The 22,711-nt window shown below is 47.9% G+C and overlaps 1 protein-coding gene across 1 annotated transcript in view; it reads right to left on the minus strand.

Annotated features, from left to right (window-relative positions):
* Positions 1-22,711, minus strand: part of LOC135054487 (uncharacterized) — a 181,573-nt gene that overhangs the window by 59,114 nt on the left and 99,748 nt on the right. The window contains exons 11-13 of the mRNA XM_063957594.1: positions 3,278-3,787; positions 3,108-3,161; positions 2,913-2,972 (exon numbers count right to left, since the gene is read on the minus strand). Of these exons, the coding sequence (XP_063813664.1) occupies positions 2,913-2,972; positions 3,108-3,161; positions 3,278-3,787 (624 nt within the window). The remainder of the gene's footprint in view (positions 1-2,912; positions 2,973-3,107; positions 3,162-3,277; positions 3,788-22,711) is intronic.

Genomic DNA, 22,711 nt, shown 5'->3' on the forward strand with positions numbered 1-22,711 from the left:
CAATACCGCCTCCCTGTCGGGGGTAGACGTTGGTAAAGCAGACTTCAGGAACCGGCGAGGGGGAGACGTCTCGAATTCCAATTTGTACCCCTGAGATACTACCTGCAGGATCCAGGGGTCCACTTGCGAGTGAGCCCACTGCGCGCTGAAATTCTTGAGACGGGCCCCCACCGTGCCTGAGTCCGCTTGTAAGGCCCCAGCGTCATGCTGAGGACTTGGCAGAAGCGGGGGAAGGCTTCTGTTCGTGGGAAGAAGCTGTCTGTTGCAGTCTTTTTCCCCTTCCTCTGCCCCGGGGCAGATATGAGTGGCCTTTTGCCCGCTTGCCCTTATGGGGACGAAAGGACTGCGCCTGAAAAGACGGTATCTTTTTCTGCTGCGAGGTGACTTGGGGTAAAAAGGTGGATTTCCCAGCCGTTGCCGTGGCCACCAGGTCCGATAGACCGCCCCCAAATAACTCCTCCCCTTTATACGGCAATACTTCCATATGCCGTTTGGAATCCGCATCCCCTGACCACTGTCGCGTCCATAATCCTCTTCTGGCAGAAATGGACATCGCACTTACTCTTGATGCCAGAGTGCAAATATCCCTCTGTGCATCTCGCATATATAGAAATGCATCCTTTAAATGCTCTATAGTCAATAATATATTGTCCCTGTCCAGGGTATCAATATTTTCAGTCAGGGAATCCGACCAAGCCACCCCAGCACTGCACATCCAGGCTGAGGCGATTGCTGGTCGCAGTATAACACCAGTATGTGTGTATATACTTTTAAGGATATTTTCCAGCCTCCTATCTGCTGGCTCCTTAAGGGCGGCCGTTTCTGGAGACGGTAACGCCACTTGTTTTGATAAGCGTGTGAGCGCCTTATCCACCCTAGGGGGTGTTTCCCAACGAGCCCTAACCTCTGGTGGGATGGGATATAGTGCCAATAATTTTTTAGAAATTAGCAGTTTTTTGTCGGGGGTAACCCACGCTTCATCACACACTTCATTCAATTCATCTGATTCAGGAAAAACTACGGGTAGTTTTTTCACACCCCACATAATACCCCTTTTTGTGGTACTTGCAGTATCAGAGATGTGCAAAACCTCCTTCATTGCCGTGATCATGTAACGTGTGGCCCTACTGGAAAATACGTTTGTTTCTTCACCGTCGACACTGGAGTCAGTGTCTGTGTCTGGGTCCGTGTCGACCCACTGAGGTAACGGGCGTTTAATAGCCCCTGACGGTGTTTGAGACGCCTGGACAGGCACTAACTGAGCTGCCGGCTGTCTCATGTCGTCAACAGTTTTCTGTAACGTGCCGACACTGTCACGTAATTCCTTAATTACGGCCATCCATTCAGGTGTCGACTCCCTAGGGGGTGACATCACCATTATAGGCAATTGCTCCGCCTCCACATCATTTTCCTCCTCATACATGTCGACACACACGTACCGACACCCAGCACACACACAGGGAATGCTCTGATAGAGGACAGGACCCACTTAGCCCCTTGGGGAGACAGAGGGAGAGTTTGCCAGCACACACCAGAGCGCTATATATGTATAGGGACAACCTTACAATAAGTGTCTATCCCTTATAGCTGCTTATATCTGTTATTTTGCCAAATAAGTGCCCCCCTCTCTTTTTTACCCTGTTTCTGTAGTTGCAGGATGCAGGGGAGATTCTGGGAGCCTTCCTACCAGCGGAGCTGTGTGGGAAAAATGGCGCTGTGTGCTGAGGAGATAGGCCCCGCCCCCTTCACGGCGGGCTCTTCTCCCGCTTTTTTCTGGAAAACTGGCAGGGGTTAAATACATCCATATAGCCCAGGAGCTATATGTGATGTATTTTTTGCCAAATAAGGTAAATTCATTGCTTCCCAGGGCGCCCCCCCCCCAGCGCCCTGCACCCTCAGTGACCGAAGTGTGAAGTGTGCTGAGAGCAATGGCGCACAGCTGCAGTGCTGTGCGCTACCTTATGAAGGCAGGAAAGTCTTCTGCCGCCGATTTATGGACCTCTTCTTGCTTCAGCATCTGTAAGGGGGCCGGCGGCGCGGCTCCGGGACCCATCCATGGCTGGGCCTGTGATCGTCCCTCTGGAGCTAATGTCCAGTAGCCTAAGAAGCCCAATCCACTCTGCACGCAGGTGAGTTCGCTTCTTCTCCCCTTAGTCCCTCGATGCAGTGAGCCTGTTGCCAGCAGGTCTCACTGAAAATAAAAAACCTATTTAAACTTTTACTCTAAGCAGCTCAGGAGAGCCACCTAGATTGCACCCTTCTCTTTCGGGCACAAAATCTTAACTGAGGCTTGGAGGAGGGTCATAGGGGGAGGAGCCAGTGCACACCAGCTAGTCCTAAAGCTTTTACTTTGTGCCCAGTCTCCTGCGGAGCCGCTATTCCCCATGGTCCTTTCGGAGTCCCCAGCATCCACTAGGACGTTAGAGAAAATAATAAAATACTACTACTAATAATAAAAATAATACTAATAATAACACCAATAATCCAAATAATAATAAAAAAGATAATCTGTGTTATCTTTTTTAAAACAGTGGTTTACAAGTTTTATGGCAAACCACCTGAAGGGACTTACCCTGAGCTGCAAGCAAAAGCACACACAGCAGCGTGTATCTGTGATTGCCCATCTGTGAGTTTATGCGAAAGGTCTACAAACCCCTTCCCTTATGTAGATTCTTGCGGCTGAACGTGCGAGGACTGTGGCGCCCACTGTCAGCGCTCACGGATGCTATCATACCGCTTGGTGCGTTCTTACACGCCAGCTCTGCAGCAGGTGCAGTGTCTCTGTCTGTGTGACGCCAGCACCGTACAATTTTTTTCGAAGACATTTTTGTGCATGTGCAGTTGCAAATCTTTCAACCACATGAACGTCAGCATTGCATGCGACTTCGCCCGAAGTCTCTATCCCAACTTACCAGATGAGGCCGCCGGCTCAGGCCGCTGGGGCGCCTTTCTTTTTGACACAACATCTTTCCCTGTGGGAAAAAAAAAAGAAGAGGAAATATACAAAGGATTTTAATATTCCATCAATTACAGACCCGAATGTAAGAAAATACGATTATTCTTTTTCTCGCAGTTATGCGGTTGTTGAAAGACCATGAATTTCATACCCGTTGATGAAGGGGTGAAAGTTCTCTCCGCAGGCTGCACGTTGTCTTCTTTCACTTTAAGCACAGATGAGAAGAAAAGAAAGAAAACAATGTACAGTGAGAAAGGAACAAGCATTGTGCACAGTGGCTGTGACGGCTGGAAGCATTAACGCACAATAGTGCAACTCTACCCAATTTACTCCGGGGTAACTCTGTGCCGCTGTCAAGGCCGGCGGAGACTCCCATCCCCCCTTCTGAAGCCAAGTGGTCCTGCAATTTCTGCTCCCACTCCACCAGGTCGATGTTGAGGGGATTCCTGCCGCCTATCCCCTGGGCGTGCTGGTGTATGATCGAGAGCTTCTTCCTCACGCCGATCTTGCAATCTGAGAACCGCTTGCGGCACACGGTAGCATTGCGCCGGCACCTGCCCACCGCCGAGACTTTATTTGCGATCTTTCGCCAGATGGCCTCTTTGTTGGCCGTGCTGAAGCGGCTGCTGGGCCTCCCGAAGAGCAGATGATAGTAATGCAGGACCCCGTCCACCAGGACTTTGTTCTCTGCCTGGGAGAAGCGGTGGGACCTCTTCCGTTTCTTCTCGGATGTTTCGGTGCTCCTCCTTTCCACAGCTTTGACTGCATTCATCCTGGGCTGCTGTAGGGGGCTCATGTCTTGCTCTCCACTGCTACTAGAGAACGAGGCTTCTAATAATAATAACAACAACAACACAAATAACATGTTATAAAGTTAGCTACAGATAGCTATAATAAATACAGCTGCAGTTACCCAGTGAGCGATAAAATCCCCTGCTGTATTGTTCTCTCTGTATTGTATTGCAGCTGAGAACAATAAATGAAAGGCTTATGCTAATAAACCTTGGTGCGCCTAGGTGCAGCAGAGAAGCCAAGATGAACGTGGTTCCATCTGTATGTATATGTTCAACCAAAATGGCCAATGACATGTCACGTCGACCATGCAGCACAGCCGACGCGTCCAGAGATACATCAGCGCATCTGGCTGTGTACACGGGCGGTCCGCCGATGACTGACATCTCAACTGGACGAGCACACTTAAGTGCCCGCCCAGTTATGATGTCAGACATGCCTCATCGGGCCGACGATTGGTAAGTGTGTAGTGTGTGTGTATTTGCCCCAGTTTTTTTTACCTCTGTGCTTTAAAACCCCAGGAATATTGTGATGGTTCTGTTTAGAGATTTTGGCAAAAACCGGATAAGGGGTCATGTGTTTGGATATGAGAAGAGAGGGCGGATTCTCCATCCATTTAGGCCCGGTTTGGGTCTTTGGGCTGTTAGCCTCACAGAAGGCTAATTAGGGCTTTCAGCTGTAGGTCTGTATGTTAAAAGGCATTTTTCTCTCACACTGCATGGGGAAAGAGGAGAGACTATAGTCTCTGTGAGAGAGAAACCTGGAGTTGTGCCTGGTAAACTCCTCCTTGTATTTTTTTTTATTAGTTAGGATTATCCTGTGTTTAGTTAGTACCGGATGGGAAGGTAATTTATATTGATATTTATTTCTATTTTTCTGCACAATAAAACTGGCTGAGACCAGTTGCACCAAACCAACCGACTCAGCTGCTGCAAACTGCTATCTACCCCATATGGTATAGCAGATGCAAGCAGTGATGCCTCTGAGAGCTTTTGAGTCACCCCCACCCCCATTTCCTCTCACTACTGTCATTCACTTTGTGAATAAAGCCTTACTGAGACCTCCATTGCAAGACTGTGGCGTTATGTACATAATGTGACTTAGATGCAAACGCAGTGGCAAAAAAAATCACTACAATGTGTACAAAATGGACACTGCCTCCATCTCTGGAGTAAATAAAAGACAATTTAAATCAAGTAGCTACTTAAAAGATTAGGAATAATCATATTGATGATACTAATGATCTCAGCAAGAGACTTTATGCCGTGAAAGAAAAAATAGGATTTTGGTACATACCGGTAAATCCTTTTCTCGTAGTCCGTAGAGGATGCTGGGGTCCACATTAGTACCATGGGGTAAAGATGGGTTCACCAGGAGCCATTGGCACTTTAAGAGTTTGAGAGTGTGGACTGGCTCCTCCCTCTATGCCCCTCCTACCAGACTCAGTCTAGAAACTGTGCCCAAGGAGACGGACATCTTCGAGAGAAGAATTATACACAGATAGTGGTGAGATTCATACCAGCTCACACATACAAGGAAAATCCGGTCAACATGCCGGATAAATTCAGCAACCGTTGAAACAGTACTGAAACAGTAAGAACGCAGAACTTACCTAGAAACCAGGCAGTACTGAACCAAATAACCACTGCAGGAATACGAAGCGCTGGGCGGGCGCTCAGCATCCTCTACGGACTACGAGAAAAGGATTTACCGGTAGGTAATTAAAATCCTATTTTCTCTTACATCCTAGAGGATGCTGGGGTCCATATTAGTACCATGGGGATGTACCAAAGCTCCCAGAACGGGAGGGAGAGCGCGGAGGCTCCTGCAGAACTGCTTGACCAAACTTGAGGTCATCAGTGGCCAAAGTATCAAACTTGTAAAACTTTGCAAACGTGTTCGACCCAGACCAAGTTGCAGCTCGGCAAAGTTGTACTGCCGAGACACCCCGGGCAGCCGCCCAGGAGGACCCCACCTTACGAGTAGAGTGGGCCGTAACAGATTTTGGACATGGCAATCCTGCCGTAGAATAAGCGTGCTGGACAGTGAACCTGATCCAGCGAGAGATCGTCTGCTTAGAAGCAGGACACCCAATTTTCTTGGATTCATATAGGACAAACAGAGAGTCCGACTTTCTGTGACGAGAAGTTCTCTTCACATATATCTTCAGAGCCCTTACAACATCCAAGGACTTTGATGTAATTGAGGAGTCAGTAGCCACTGGCACCACAATAGGTTGGTTGATATGAAATGCCGACACAACCTTCAGAAGAAACTGCTGACGTGTCCGGAGCTCAGCTCTATCTTCGTGGAAGATCAAGTAAGGGTTTTTACAGGATAGAGGGCCCCAGCTCGGACACCCATCTAGCAGAAGCTAAGGCCAACAACGTGACCGCCTTCCATGTAAGAAATTTGACCTCTACCTCCTGTAGATGCTCAAACCAATCCGACTGGAGGAACTGCAACACCACGTTAAGGTCCCAAGGCGCCGTAGGCGGTACAAAGGGAGGTTGGATATGCAGAACTCCCTTCAAAAAGGTCTGAACCTCAGGGAGGGCAGCCAATTGTTTCTGAAAGAAAATAGATAGGGACGAAATCTGGACTTTCACAGATCCCAACCTCAGGCCCATATCCACTCCTGCTTGCAGGAAGAGGAGGAAACGTCCCAGTTGAAACTCCACCGTAGGAAACTTCTTGGACTCACACCAAGAGACATATTTCTTCCAAATACGATGGTAATGTTTACACGTTACCCCTTTCCTAGCCAGTATGAGGGTAGGAATAACCTTCTTCGGAATGCCTTTCCAAGCAAGAATCAGGCGCTCAACTTCCATGCCGTCAAACGTAGCCGCGGTAAGTCTTGATAGGCGAACGGCCCCTGCTGCAGCAGGTCCTCCCGAAGAGGAAGAGGCCTCGGCTCTTCTTGCAGTAGATTCAGAAGGTCCGCGTACCAAGCCCTTCTTGGCCAGTCTGGGGCAATGAGGATCGCTGGATCCCTTGTTCTACTTATGAGGTTTAGGATTCTTGGGATGAGTGGGAGTGGTGGAAACACGTAAACTGACTGGAACACTCACAGAGACACCAGGGCGTCCACTGCCACTGCCTCCCTCGACCTGGAACAATAACGCCGAAGCTTCTTGTTGCGACGAGAGGCCATCATGTCTATTTGGGGTAATCCCCAAAATAGGATTTTGGTACTTACCAGGTAAATCCTTTTCTTTGAATCCATAGGGGGCACTGGAGTACTCTTGGGATATGGACGGCTTTAGCAGAACAAAGGCACTGAATATTTAAATTTAGAACTCTCCACCCCTCCATATCCCCGAGTACCTCAGTGTTTTTTACTGAGCCGAACAGGAACTATAGAGAGGTTGACAATGGAGAATTCCTATAACATAACGGACAACAACAAAGTTGACACATAACGTTACTGACAACGAAACAGTTGACACCATAACCGATAGAACCTTATAATTTGAACCAGTCGGTGAAAATGTGTTACCATAAGATCCCCTGAGCTTAATACAACCCAGGTAAAACTGCTCTGGGTGGGCGTCCAGTGCCCCCTATGGATTCAAAGAAAAGGATTTACCTGGTAAGTACCAAAATCCTATTTTATTTTTCATCCACTAGGGGTCACTGGAGTACTCTTGGGACGTACCAAAGCTTCCCCCGTGGGCGGGAGAGCTGTTTGACACCTGTAACACTAGGCGGCCAAAGCTAGATGCTGATGCCGCAAACGTATCAAACTTGTAAAAGCGCACAAACGTGTGCACTGAAGACCATGTAGCCGCACGGTCAAGCTGCGTCGTAGAAGCTCCACGACCAGCTGCCCATGACGTTCCCACAGAACCTGTGGGATGAGCTATTACTGATGTAGGCGACTGTAACCTAGCCTTAAGGTAAGCCTGACGTATAGTCAGTTTTATCCATCTGGATAATGTCTGCTGAGAAGCTGGCCAACCCCACTTGGCAGCATTATAGAGAACAAACAACGTATCCGTATTACGAACTGTAGACGTTCGGGACATATAAACGCGTAATGCGCGTACCACATTCAGAGTTCTAGAATGTGCTGTCAACACAGGAACTACTATTGGTTGAATGATGTGAAAAGATGACACTAGCTTTGGTAAGAAATCGGGATTCGTCCGAAGTTCCGCTCTGTCATCAGGAAACACCAAATACGGTGGCTTGCATGACAAGGCACCCAAATTTGAAAAACGCCTTGCCGAAGCCAAGGCTAGAAGAAAAATCGTTTTCCAAGTGAGAAACTTAATATCCACTTGCTGTAAGGGTTCAAAATATGAAGACTGTAAGAAATCTAAAACCAGATTCAAGTCCCATGGCGCTGTAGGTGGAATAAATGGAGGCTGTACTCTGAGGACACCCTGCAGAAAAGTGTGTACCGACGGCAATAGAGCCAATCGTCTTTGAAAATAAATTGACAACGCAGATACCTGCACCTTCAGTGTAGATAAACGCAGTCCTCCATCCAACCCCGTCTGTAAAAATAACAGAATACGGGATAACTTGAAAGATGATGTCGGAAACTTCCGAGCTTCACACCAACCTATATAGGCACGCCAAATTCTGTAATAATGAGCTGCCGTAACCGGCTTCCTAGCTCGTAACATGGTTGGTATAACCGATACTGTAATGCCCTCTCTTCTTAAGAGGGCGGTCTCAACAACCACCCCGTCAAACGCAGCCGCGCGAAATAGGGGTAAAAGAACGGACCCTGTTGTAACAGGTCTGGACGTAGTATGAGCGGCCAAGGATCGTCTGCGAGTAGTCCGCTGAGATTCGAGAACCAAGCTCTCCGAGACCAATGAGGCATCACTAGTATGACTGTGACGGACTCTCTTTTGATCCGTTTTAGCAACTGAGAGAGCAGCGGAAAACGGTGGAAACAGATACACGAGGCTGTACGGCCACGCGATTGTGAGAGCATCCACCGCCACTGCCCTTGGATCTGTCGTTCTGGACACATACTGGGGCATTTGTAATTGTGGCGAGATGACATCATGTCCACCTGAGGGTAACCCCACCTGTGGACCAACATGTGAAACACCTCTGGATTTAATGCCCAGTCTCCTGGATGAAAATTCCGACGGCTGAGATCATCCGTCTAGCAGTTGTCCACTCCCGGAATGAACCCAGTCGACAATATCACCTTGTGGTATTCTGGGCAATTGAGGATTCGAGCTACTTCCCGCATTGCCATGCGGCTTCTCGTTCCTCCCTGGTTGTTTTGTATGCGACTGCCGTCGCGTTGTCTGACTGCACTTGGACAGTCTGAGAGCGAAGCATGTAGTGCATTGTAAATTGCACGGAGTTCCAGGACATTTATAGACAGCAATCTGTCGTGATCCGTCTAGAGACCCCGTCGCTGACCATTTTAAACTACAACTCCCCAACCTCTGAGACTCTCGCCCAGAGTAGAGACACCCTCGCCCCCCTGTGGGGAATATGCCTATGTGAGGGCGACCACTGCTGTTGAAATGGACGCGAGTGAAAACCTCCGAACTGAAGCGCTTCGAAAGCCCATCATTGTTCCTAATAGGCGAATACACAAATGTACCGATAGTGTGCGTGGCTTGAGCACTAATTGTACCAGATGGCGTATAATCTGTACTTTCTGGTGTAGTAGGTAAATTCTTTGATTTACCGTATCTGGAATCATACCTAGGAATTGAAGTCGTTGAGACGGAATTAGATGCGATTGTTTTTGAAGTTGACACTGCAACCGTGGTGTACGTTAGCAGCGCAAGTCGGAGGAGCATCTGTTGAGACGGTGCTCTTATGAGCAGATCGTCTAAGTATGGAACGATTGTCACTGCCAGGGATCTGAGATGAGCTATCATCACAATCATCACTTTGGTGAATACCCGAGGCGCTCACAAGAGGCCAAACGGTAGAGCCTGAAACTGTTAATGGTTGTGGCGTATTGCAAAACGCAAGAACCTGTGATGAGGTGACCAAACCGGAATGTGTAAGTACGCATCCTGGAGATCAAGCGCAATCATGCAATCTTGTGGCTCCAAATATGCAAATACTGACCGCAGAAATTCCATCTTCAATCTGTGGTAAGTGACTTACTGATTGAGACTGCGACGGAGCCCTCCGGCTTCGGTACCACAAACAGACGGGAATAATAACCCTGACCTTGTTGGTGTACCAGGCCTGGAATTAAAAACTGCTGAATCCAGCAGAGACTGAATGGCAACCTGCCAAAACGCCTTCTTGTCGTCCGACAGAGGCAGTCCTGCCTTGAAAAACCGCAGTGGCGGGAGACAGCTTTCTTTTAACCCTAAATAGCGGATACATCCATGAGTGGATGTCTGGAAACCCGGCAAATGTAATGTGTAAAGGCGCGCTCCCACAATTGGAAATTCGAGATGGGCTGGGAGCCCGTCAAGACACTGGCTTGTTGTGACTTTAGCGCCCTGGCGTTACAAGGCGTGACTGTTTTTGTACCACAGCCTTGAAAAGACTGAAGACTAAAGGCTTTAAACGCCGGACCAGAGTATTTCCGTCTTGATACCGGAGGAGGCAATGGCGGGAATTTGTCAAATTTAGGACCAAAGAACTTCTGGCCTGGTCGTGCTGAAACTAGCGACGATGAAAAGCGAGAAGCGAGCTAACAGGCGGCAGCAGAAGCTGTACAGAGATACTCAGCAGCTTCTCAGATGTGATTAACGATAAGTATAACGTGATCGTCATTGTTTCCATACACAGAGCGCCCTAGTGACCCAAATGTATCTTGGGTCTTTATAAGGTTTGACACAGACGAATTCACCAATGGCGGATTCTCCAATTTAGATGTCACTGTGTGGAAACGGGTAAATAGACTTAAATCTTAGTAAGATATCCTAAATAAGAAGCCCATTGAAGATCTGTCGTTTAGTAAATACGACGGATTAGATGTTAGAGGCTCCTTAGTCTCTGTAAATTTCAGAGACTGACTCACTGGTCATTAGCAATGTATGGTTGTCAACACCCGCACTATCTGACTGCTGGTCTAATGTGCCCTCCTCACTCGTATTTAGCGCTGTGAGGTTTGACATAGAATTGTCAGACTGCAACATAGCAGAAATGTTTAAATTATAAGACCAGTTAAATTAACACCCTGGTACCCAAAGGGAAGTTGGACCTTTGGAAAGGCTGAGACTCCTCCGTTAGAGCTGGCAGAGTAACTTCCGAGACTCCGATCTTACCGCTCCTGTCGAGCGGAGTCAATTTGAATTGCCAATGCTTAACATAGGATCTGGGAATGAACCGGCTTCCGGAGTGGAAACCTACAAAACATACTGAACATGTGGTAGATTTATGTACAGACATTGTAGTAAAACTTATTTTTAGTCTGTGCTGGAGCCTTATTTCTTATACAGACAGACAACACAATAGCCAAAGGACAGACACTTGCACGACTCAGTAAAATTTTTACTTAAGGTGTGTAATATATATATATATATTTATGGCCGAAATACAGTTCACATGGGCAGCCTATGTGAAACCTGAACCAAAATTCCCACTAACACCCCTGCGCCTCCGGTGGAGTAGAGATGTAGGGCAGGAACGTTCTGGAATTACAAACTGGAAGAAACAGGAAGCATGGTTAAAATGGCCCCCATGCCATGCTTACACTGATAATCACAGGACAGGTTACAATACCTGCTGCAGTGTAAATATAGGCTCAATAGTCTATTATACAGTGATAATCACAGGCAGGTTACAATACATGCCTCCAGTGTTAATATAGGCTCAATAGCCTATTATACAGTGATAATCACAGGCAGGTCACAATACATGCTCCAGTGTTAATATAGGCTCTGCCTGCTGACTGCAGTTTAATATAGGCTCTCTATTAATACCACCTATAGATATGGCAGCCTGTCATGCTATTCTTTCCCTTACATTTTCCCCCTTGCAGCCGCGCTGTAATCAGCCAGGTCCCCCCCCCCTCCTTCCCCCTGTACTCCCTGTAGCGCTGTGTCTCAGCGGGGAGCCGGGAAGCTCATTGCAGGGAGGCGAGGGACACTTATTGCAGAGCAGCGGAGGTCGGCTGGCCGGAGCGGCGCGTAGCGGCTTCCGGCGTCGCTAGCCGAGCTGCGGCGGGTCTCCCCCTCTGAGCGCTGGCACTTGCAATACAGCGCTGACGGAGCGCCTGGGGCGGGCGGACGGAGCGGCCGAACGGAGCGGCTGGGGCGGCCGGACGGAGCGGCTGGTGCGGGCCGGCTGTATGAGCGGTGGTGAGCGGGCGGCATTACAACACGGACCCCACACAGCGGGGCGGCAGCCTGCGCTGACCGCCCCGTTTCCCCAGCATACCTTGTTGTAGGGAGGCCTGCGACGGGCTTCAATCTGTAAGCTCCGAGCTCTTCAGTTTATGGCTGCGACGGGGCTTCTATCTGTAAGCTCCGTCCAGCTGTTGCAGGAGGCAGTGGGCTGCCTGTGGCTGTGAGGGTGCTCTTTGTGAGGACCGACACGCCATGCGCTGTCCGTGCAGCGGCACTATCCCGGACCCATGTTTTTACAGAAACTGGGAAGGGATGTGCTAAGTGAAAAAGTAAAAATGTAAAAGTAAAAATGAAAAATTAATAAAATCTTCAACTAAGTGTGGGAACTCCACACAAGCCTTGTTAGTGCTGTGAGCACAGAAAAAACACTGAGGTACTCGGGGATATGGAGAGGTGGAGAGTTCTAAATTTAAATATTCAGTGCCTTTGTTCTGCTAAAGCCGTCCATATCCCAAGAGTACTCCAGTGACCCCTAGTGGATGAAAAAGAAAGATCTGTTATTTCCTTGAACACCTCCGGATGGAGACCCCACTCTCCTGGATGGAGATCGTGTCTGCTGAGGAAGTCTGCTTCCTAGTTGTCTACTCCCGGAATGAAGATGGCTGACAGCGCTAACGCGTGCTTTTCTGTCCAGAGGATTATTCTTGTCACCTCTGACATTGCCGCTCTGCTCTTCGTTCCGCCTTGTCGGTTTATGTAAGCCACTGTTGTTACGTTGTCCGACTGCACTTGAATGGCCCGATTTCTTAGAAGAGGGGCCACCTGAAGAAGACCGTTGTAGACGGCTCTTAGTTCCAGGATGTTGATGGGCAGGCCGGCTTCCAGGCTTGACCACCGTCCTTGGAAGGTTACTCCTTGAGTGACTGCTCCCCAGCCCCGAAGGCTCGCGTCCGTGGTTAGAAGGACCCAGTCCTGAATCCCGAACCTGCTGCCCTCTAGAAGGTGAGGCAATTGGAGCCACCAGAGGAGTGAAATCCTTGCCTTTGGCGACAGACGAATTCTCTGGTGCGTATGGAGGGGAGATCCCGACCACTTGTCCAGGAGATCCAGTTGGATGGTCCGAGCGTGGAACCTCCCATACCGGAGAGCCTCGTAGGAGGCCACCATCTTTCCCAACAGGTGAATGCATTGATGGACCGACATCCGGGCTGGCTTCAGGACATCCCGGACCATAGTTTGTATCACCAACGCCTTTTCCTGCGGAAGAAACACCCTTTGCACTTCCGTGTCCAGGATCATTCCCAGAAATGATAACCTCTGGGTTGGTTCCAAATGTGACTTTGGAAGGTTCAGAATCCAACCATGACTCTTGAGGCGGCGTGTTGTGAGAACAATGGACTGCAGCAGCTTCTCCTTGGACGATGCCTTTATCAGCAGATTGTCCAGATATGGAATGATGTTCACACCCTGTTTGCGGAGAACTATCATTTCTGCCATCACCTTGGTAAACACCCTTGGTGCTGTGGAGAGGCCAAATGGCAGGGCCTGGAACTGGAAATGACAGTCCAGCAATGCGAAACAGAGATAAGCCTGAATCGGCAGCCAGATCGTAATGTGGAGGTACGCATCCTTGATATCCAGGGATACCAGGAATTCTCCCTCTTCCAGACCTGATATCACTGCCCTGAGAGACTCCATCTTGAACTTGAACGCCTTTAGAAAGGGGTTCAATGATTTTAGGTTCAGAATGGGCCTGACCGAACCATCCGGTTTCGGTACCACGAAAAGGTTCGAATAACCTTTGTTCTACATGTGAGGTGGTACTGGTACAATGACCTGTGCCTCCACCAGTTTTTGGACAGCGTCCTGTAGTACAGTGCTGTCTGCCAACAGGGTTGGCAATCCTGATTTGAAAAAACGATGAGGAGGGAGACTTTGGAATTCCAGCCTGTATCCCTGGGATTAAAGGGGAAAGGAAAGGATTGGCCTTGAGGTGGCGCACTAGTATTAGGTAAACATATTAAAATATAACTTTTATTTAGTCTTCATAAAAGAGCCAAGAACTGTGAAATTATTAAAATCAATAAAGACAAAAGTGAGACATGGTGCAACATATAAATTAAGAACACACACTCTTCAGATCCACTGTGTGTGTTCTTAATTTATATGTTGCACCATGTCTCACTTTTGTCTTTATTGATTTTAATAATTTCACAGTTCTTGGCTCTTTTATGAAGACTAAATAAAAGTTATATTTTAATACGTTTACCTAATACTAGTGCGCCACCTCAAGTCCAATCCTTTCCTTTCCCCTTTAAAACCAGCTTTCTATATTGGCAACAATATATTGTGTGGCAGCACCCCCTAAATCTGACCAGATATAAGGCAGTACTCTATATGGAGGGGTATCCAATATAAATCATTGAATAAATAAAATACTAGTGCAGTAGTTTCCCACTCCCTTTTTCCCTTTTATGTATCCCTGGGATACAATATCTATCACCCAAGGATCCAGGCCGGACGATACCCAGACGTGACCGAAGTGTCTGAGTCTGGCTTCCACTGGCCCCATCTCCAGGCCACGCGGTCCACCGTCATGCAGAGGACTTTGGCTTACCTGAAGCAGGCTTTTGCTCCTAGGAACCTACAGCTGCAGGTTTCTTGGACTTAACTCGACTTCCCCTAAAGAAGGTAGTGGACGTTCTAGCCTTTCTACGCCTGTTAGGCCGAAAGGACTGCGTTGCAGAAGAAGAGAAGGACTTCTTCGGTGCAGGTGCTGCTGAGGGAAGAAACGGAGACTTACCCGCTGTAGCCGTAGATATCCATGCATCTAGCGCTTCCCCAAAGAGCACCTGACCTGTATAGGTCAGCAGCAGTCTCCCTGTAAAACAATAACTCTAAAAATAACTTTTCTAGAAAAGCTCTATAGAGCTCCCCTAGCTGTGACTGGCTCCTTCGGGCACATTTTCTAAACCGAGTCTGGTAGGAGGGGTATAGAGGGAGGAGCCAGCCCACACTCTCAAACTCTTAAAGTGCCAATGGCTCATGGTGGACCCGTCTATACCCCAAGCTACTAATGTGGACCCCCAGCATCCTCTAGGACGTAAGAGAAAACACTGTTCACTACCCTGGCCCATATTATACAGCACTTTCCGTGTCTACCTCTGACCTGTCCGTCCCTACGATTCAGTTATCTGTTGGGCTGCTGTATTCTTCTATTTCCTTACTTTGCTGCATTGGTGTACAACTTGTCTTCTGCTTTCATCCTACCATGCAGTCCTTCTACACGTCCAAACACCTCTAACTCGGAATATGACCTTTTTCTACCCAAGGTGCAACCAAAATGCTAACCCATCCGCTCATCTTCCCCAATTTGACAATTCCAAGCTACTCTTAATACAGGTTTCTGTTGCACTTTATTCTCCTCATCCCTACACCCCTGCTGCAATCCATCAAAAAAGCCTCAACAAGAGAGATCTTCTTCTCTTGCCGGACCATATCTGCTGCACAATTCCGCAATTCCCTAAACTAGCTCCCTGAGAATCCAGAATCCAATTCCAAATGCTCACCATCACCTACGGAGCCTGCAACAACGCCATCCCATAATGCTTCTTAAATCTCATTTTGAAATACTGTCCCTCTTGTCCAACTAGATCTACTGCTGACCTCTGTCTCGCCTTCACTCAGTATCACCTATGATTCTTCTCCCATACCACTATTCACGTATGGCATCACCGACATGACCGATCACTCTACTACAGTTTACAAGCCTTTAAGCATTCTCTAAAAAACATCTAACCACTGAACCCTTCCTACCATTTGTTCTCCTCTTTGCATTTATTCTGCCTACTTTTTTGGGTCCATGTTTTATAAATGACCTGCTTTCTCAACTGTCCAGCACCTTAGGACACAGTGGTGCCTTACAAATCAATATGAAAAATAATATTCAGATATAATTTTGCAAGGAATGTAATGAGCAATGTTATGTGTGTTGGTGCACATGGAGAATTATAGGTAATAACACACATGGGAGATTTATCAACGTTTGGAGAAAGAGAACTTGGAGTGAAAAAAGAGGATTTTGGTACGTACTGATAAATCCATTTCTCTGAATCCTCTAGGGGACACTGGAGTCCTATACAGTAGGGGTGTGAAGCTTGCAACCGGAGGTGTGGCACAATCTAAAATTAGCATTGTCTGCACAGCCGGCTCCTCCCCCTTCACATCCCTCCTCCCTCAGTTTGGAAAATTTGACTGAGAGAATAGGACATGATAATATAGCACATGGCGAGGAACCGAACCGTACAACATATCAAACAGCAGCCAAGAACCTTCTTTAACCGAAAAAGTAACGCTGTTTGTACGAACTGTTTGAACAAGAACTATGAACACAGCAGGCCGACAGCACTGAGGCGGGCGTCCAGTGTCCCCTAGAGGATTCAGAGAAATGGATTTATCGGTGAGTACCAAAACCCTATTTTCTCTTTCATCCACTAGGGGACACTGGAGTCCTATACAGTAGGGGACGTCCCAAAGTTATCCCCCAGGGAGGGAGTGCTGTAGGTGGCCTGCAAAACTAAACGTCCGAACTTAAGAGTCACCGGACGCAAAGGTATCAAACTTGTAAAATTTCGCGAACGTGTGGGCTGAGGACCACGTCGCCGCTCTGCAAAGTTGAGTAGTGGAAGCGCCTCTGGCAGGCGCCCATGAGGCACCCACTGAAGGGGTGGTATGAGCACCCGTCTGATCAGGAACCTGTTTGCCACAGGAAATATAAGCTTGCCGAATGGCCAGTCTAATCTATCTAGACAAAGACTGCGTAGAAGCTGGCCAACCCTTCTTAGGCCCATCATAAAGAACAAACAAATGGTCCGACTTTCTGAAGGACGACGTAACTTGTACATATACCCTTAAAGCTCGGACAACATCCAAGGACACGTCCCCATCTGCGAGACCCTGGAAAGATGGGACCACAATTGGCTGGTTTACATGAAACCCCGAAACAACCTTAGGAAGGAAATCTGCTCTTGTACAGAGTTCTGCCCTATCATCGTGAAATTAAAAAGGGCTCTTACACGATAAAGCTCCCAATTCAGAAACCCGCCTGGCCGAAACCAAGGCAAGCAATAATGTGACCTTCCAAGAGAGATATTTCAGATCAGTTCTTGCCAACGGCTCAAAAGTCCAACACCAAATTTAAGTTCCATGGTGCAGTAGGAGGGCGAAAAAAGGGGTTGTATCCTCAGAACCCCCTGTAAAAAGGTTTGAACCTCTGGCATGGATGCTAACTGCTGTTGAAATATGATGGAGAGAGCCGCAATTTGAACCCTCAGAGAGCCCAGCCTCAGGCCTACATCTAGACCAGCCTGAAGGAAGAGTAGAAGTCTGGATAAGTGGAAGTTCGTCGAATTTCACCCACGTTCTTGACACCAGTCCATGTACCTCTTCCAAATTCTGTAGTAGTGCATGGCTGTGACCGGCTTCCTAGTGGCAATCATCGTAGGAATGGCCGTTCTTGGTATCCCTCGGCTTCTTAAGATCCGGGTTTCAATAGCCACGCCGTTAAACACAGCCTGTTCAGGTTTGTGGAACGGCCCGTTAGATAGCAGGTCCTCTCTCTGAGGTAACCGCCAAGGATCTTCCGCTAGTAACCCTCGCAGGTCTGAGTACCAACTCCTGCGGGGCCAATATGGAGCGATTAGAATCGCCCACACTCGTTCTCGTTTTAACCGTTTCAGAACCCTGAGTATGAGGGGGAAAGGTGGATAAATTCAAACCCTCCTGTAACACCAAGGAAGTGTCAATGTGTCCACTCCTTCTACTGCTGGATCTCTTGCTCTGGACACATATCTGGGCAGCTGATGGTTTTGCCGAGACGCCATTATGTCCACTTCAGGTAGACCCCATCTCCTCACCACCATGTCGAAAATCCGTGCATGTAGGAACCACTCTCCCGGATGCATGTCCTGGCGACTGAGATAATCTGCTTTCCAGTTTTCCACACCTGGAACGAACACTACCGGGATGATGAGGATTTGCCCTTCTGCCCACAACAAGATCTTTGTGGCTTCCTTTAATGCCATCCTGCTCTTTGTTCCTCGACGGTTTATGTATGCCGCCGCCGTGACATTGTCCGATTGTATCTTTAAGTGTTGACCCATGACTAGGTCTTCGGCTAAGAGAAGCGCAAAGTAAGCTGCTCTTAGGTCGAGAATGTTAATAGGTAGGTTGCTCATCAGCAACTTCCATCTGCCCTGAAACTGATGTTCCTCTAAGACGGCACCCCAACCTCTAAGACTGGCGTCCGTTGTCAGGATCCTCCAATCCCAAATGCCGAATCTCGTGCCTAATGCGAGATTCCTGTGCAACGACCATCAAATTAAAGAGGTTCGTACACGCGGTTGAAGTCGGATTCTTCGATGTAGAAGCCAGTGCGAACCTGCTCCCTGAGCAATGAGGTTCATCTGGAATGGTCGGGAATGAAGTCTGCCTTACTGGAGAGCTTCGAACGACGCCACCATCTTCCTGAGAAGTTGCATACAGAGGTGTAGAGAAACCGTGTGTGTCCTCAGTACCTGAGCCACCAATCACTGTAGGTCCTGGACCTTGTTCTCTGGTAGGAATACTCCCAATTGTACAGTGTCCAAGATGAGACCAAGGAATTGAATCCGTTTAGTTGGCATGAGGTTGGATTTCTGGAAATTGACAATCCACCCATGTTGAATGAAAAATTGATGAGATGTCTGAACATAATTGATCAGCTCTTCCTGAGATGATTGCTTTGATCAGTAGATCGTCTAGATAAGGTATGATCGTGACCCCCAACAGTCTCAATCCTGCAAACATGATTGCCATGATCTTCGTAAAGATTCCTGGGGCTGACAATAGACTGAACGGCAAGGCCCTGTATTGGTAGTGATCCGTCACCAGAGCGAACCTTAAGTAAGCCTGGTGAGGAGTCCCGATTGGGATATGCAGATATGCATCCTATATGTCCATGGATACCATGAACTCGCCTTGTTCTAAGCCTGCAATGACCGACTGGATTGATTCCATCTTAAATTTGTAGACTCGTAGAAACTGGTTTAAAACTATTGAGTATCGGTCTGACCGTCCCGTCTGGCTTTGGCATGACAAAAATATTGGAATAGAAACCCGTTCCTCTCTGAAAGGTGGGAACTGGAATAATGACCTCTGACCATAGTAATTGTTGAATTGCTGTGAGTAGTGTTTTTGCTTTCTGAGGGCACCGAGGCAATTCCGTTGTAAAAAAACCGACTGTGAAGCCTCTGTTGGAATCCAGTTTGTACCTCTGGGAAATTATGTTGTTTATCCAAGGTTCTGGTGAGGTGTTGGCCCAGATGTCCAGAAAACCTTCCAGATGTGCGCCCATGAAGGGGGACCCCAGGTGAGCTGGGAGGCCCTCATGCCACGGTCTTGTCAGCAGGTTCCTGCTGTAGCCTGCGAAATCCACTTGTCCAATTCTGGACCAAAAAGCATCTCACCCCCAAAGGGGATGGATTCTACTGCCTTCTTGGAGTCGGAGTCTCCTTGCCAGTCTCTGAGCCATAAAATCCGTCTAGCCGATGCAGAGATGCGCGATGCTATTCTTTGAGGCTTGACACAAGTATGAAGCAGATTCTCAAATGTGTTCCGCCAGTTGGGTAATCTCGTCTAAGCTATTTTCCTCCTCAATAGCCTGTACAATATGGCCAGAGCATGCTCCTATGGCCTTGACCAAAACACAGACTATCGCAGGTTTCTGTGCTGATCCTGTAAAGTCGGTACATTAGGCATCGGTAAGATTGTCTTCTTCGACAACCTTCCTAGGAAAGTATCCACTACTGGTGGAGTCTCCCACTTATCAATTACACCCTTAGGTAGGGGATAAGTTACTTGAAACCTTTTCTGAAGTTGAAAGCGTTTGTCGGGTTGTTTCCAAGGCTCCTCCATTTGAGATTGGAGGGATTTAGGAATGGGAAACACTGCTGAACGCGGTTTTTAGGATTCAAATAATTCAAAATCCTCTGCTTCCTTAACTTCTTCTACCTAAAGTTTAGGGTATCTTTTACAGCGTCAATTAAGGAATCAAGACCAGAGATGTCCGTGTCCTCTTCCGGAGAATCGACGCCTAGGTTGAATTCAATCAACTCACCTTCCTCTGTATCAATAATAAGACCCTCCTCCTCCTCTGGTACAATAGGAAGAGGTATTTTAGCTGCCCTGCGCACATTTGTTTCTACCTGCGTGGGCGGTTAACCGGTTGAGAAAATCTCTCTTGTACGGAGTTTTCCATTGTCTCTGAGAATCCCGCAGCCCATTCCGATTGCTGCTTGCGAGATTCCGCCCTCTCCTTGGAGATTCTATCTGCATGGTTATCTTCCCATGACCGAGACGGAGCACTGCTCCCAGGCGGAGCGTCCTTGTCTAAGCCGGAGTCGCACCCCCCGGAGCTGCCAACCCCTGTGCTGTTTGTTACATTTCGTGCAAACATAATAGGTCTTAGAAGTCCTTGGTGTCTTAGACATGTTGAATAAACCCCGTACCAAACTACTAAGCAGCGCTTTCACCCTTTAAACTAGGAAGAGAAAGACTGTGATAGATGATGGAAGCAACGGTAATTTTGTCCCGGGTTTAGTAATGTGCTGCGCCACACCAGCTCTCCATATTTGGAGTCACCTGGCTGGATTATCTGTAATATATATAAAATATTATTATTTTTTTTAAATAAATCATAAATAAAACACCAGCCTTATTGCAATTCCTGCACACCCAACTGAAATTCACTGATCTGTTGGGGATGTCCGTTGCTTCCTTTACTTTTCATCAGGATCGTTATCACCGAAATCCCTTGAAAATATAAATACAAATTGTAATAATGAAAGTACAGGAGATCCATTGCAGCTTTTTAGAAATCTATTACCAATTTTTACCAGTAGAGGGAGCTCCCATCTAAAGAAAGACTCCCTTCCTCTGACTAACTGGCTGTCTCCGTGAGGGGAGGCGTATACCCCCCCTCTATTTCAGTTTGGCGCCTGAAATTCTACAAGTGGTTTTATACCGTTCCGGTAGATATCCACAGGACCGAGAGGAACCCGCCCCCCCAGCCCTGTCAAAACGCTGGGACCTTTGCTGTGCGCCGTGCAGCCTCCCGCTCTTATGCGGCGCTGACTTCTAACAGCGCAGTGCTGCCTCGTTGTTTATGGAGCGTTCTTACCTGTCCCGCTCTCAGCCGCGCACTCCGTTCTGGCCGCCACCCGCGCTCCCCGCTTTCAGATCTGGTCGCTCTGTGGAGCGGCGCTATCCCATGCGCTCCCTGCTGCGGCCAGTTGCTTTTCCAGCCACAGCTACGGCTGATATGGGGATTGCTGGCGCGGCCCACTGTGACTAAGCGCTACAGTGATAGGGGTAATAGCAGGGGACTCTATCTCTGACTCCCCGGTCTATAAAGGCTTCCGTACAACCGGTACTTACAGAGCCGGGCTGCCGAGAGGATCTCCTGGAGAGAGGTGCAGGTCCCTTCAAAAGGGATCTTTGTCTCTCAAAAAACATATTAGCTTTGTCTTCCTTTTCTTCAGGTGGAGGCAGCATCCATTTAGTATTATTTCTTAAAGGAGCAGTATATATATATATATATATATATATATATATATATATATATATATATATATATATATATATATAATTAATAAGAATTTACTTACCGATAATTCTATTTCTCATAGTCCGTAGTGGATGCTGGGGACTCCGAAAGGACCATGGGGAATAGCGGCTCCGCAGGAGACTGGGCACAAAGTAAAAGCTTTAGGACTATCTGGTGTGCACTGGCTCCTCCCCCTATGACCCTCCTCCAAGCCTCAGTTAGGATACTGTGCCCGGACGAGCGTACACAATAAGGAAGGATTTTGAATCCCGGGTAAGACTCATACCAGCCACACCAATCACACCGTATAACCTGTGATCTGAACCCAGTTAACAGCATGATAAACGAAGGAGCCTCTGAAAAGATGGCTCACAACAATAATAACCCGATTTTTGTAACAATAACTATGTACAAGTATTGCAGACAATCCGCACTTGGGATGGGCGCCCAGCATCCACTACGGACTATGAGAAATAGAATTATCGGTAAGTAAATTCTTATTTTCTCTAACGTCCTAAGTGGATGCTGGGGACTCCGTAAGGACCATGGGGATTATACCAAAGCTCCCAAACGGGCGGGAGAGTGCGGATGACTCTGCGGCACCAAATGAGAGAACTCCAGGTCCTCCTCAGCCAGGATATCAATTTTGTAGAATTTTACAAACGTATTTGCTCCTGACCAAGTAGCTGCTCGGCAAAGTTGTAAAGCCGAGACCCCTCGGGCAGCCGCCCAAGATGAGCCCACCTTCCTTGTGGAGTGGGCATTTACAGATTTTTGGCTGTGGCAGGCCTGCCACAGAATGTGCAAGCTGAATTGTACTACAAATCCAACGAGCAATAGTCTGCTTAGAAGCAGGAGCACCCAGCTTGTTGGGTGCATACAGGATAAACAGCGAGTCAGATTTCCTGACTCCAGCCCTCCTGGAAACATATATTTTCAGGGCCCTGACAACGTCTAGCAACTTGGAGTCCTCCAAGTCCCTAGTAGCCGCAGGCACCACAAATAGGTTGGTTCAGGTGAAACGCTGAAACCACCTTAGGGAGAAACTGAGGACGAGTCCTCAATTCCGCCCTGTCC

This window comes from Pseudophryne corroboree, chromosome 3, assembly GCF_028390025.1.
Source record: "Pseudophryne corroboree isolate aPseCor3 chromosome 3, aPseCor3.hap2, whole genome shotgun sequence".
NCBI lineage: Eukaryota > Metazoa > Chordata > Amphibia > Anura > Myobatrachidae > Pseudophryne > Pseudophryne corroboree.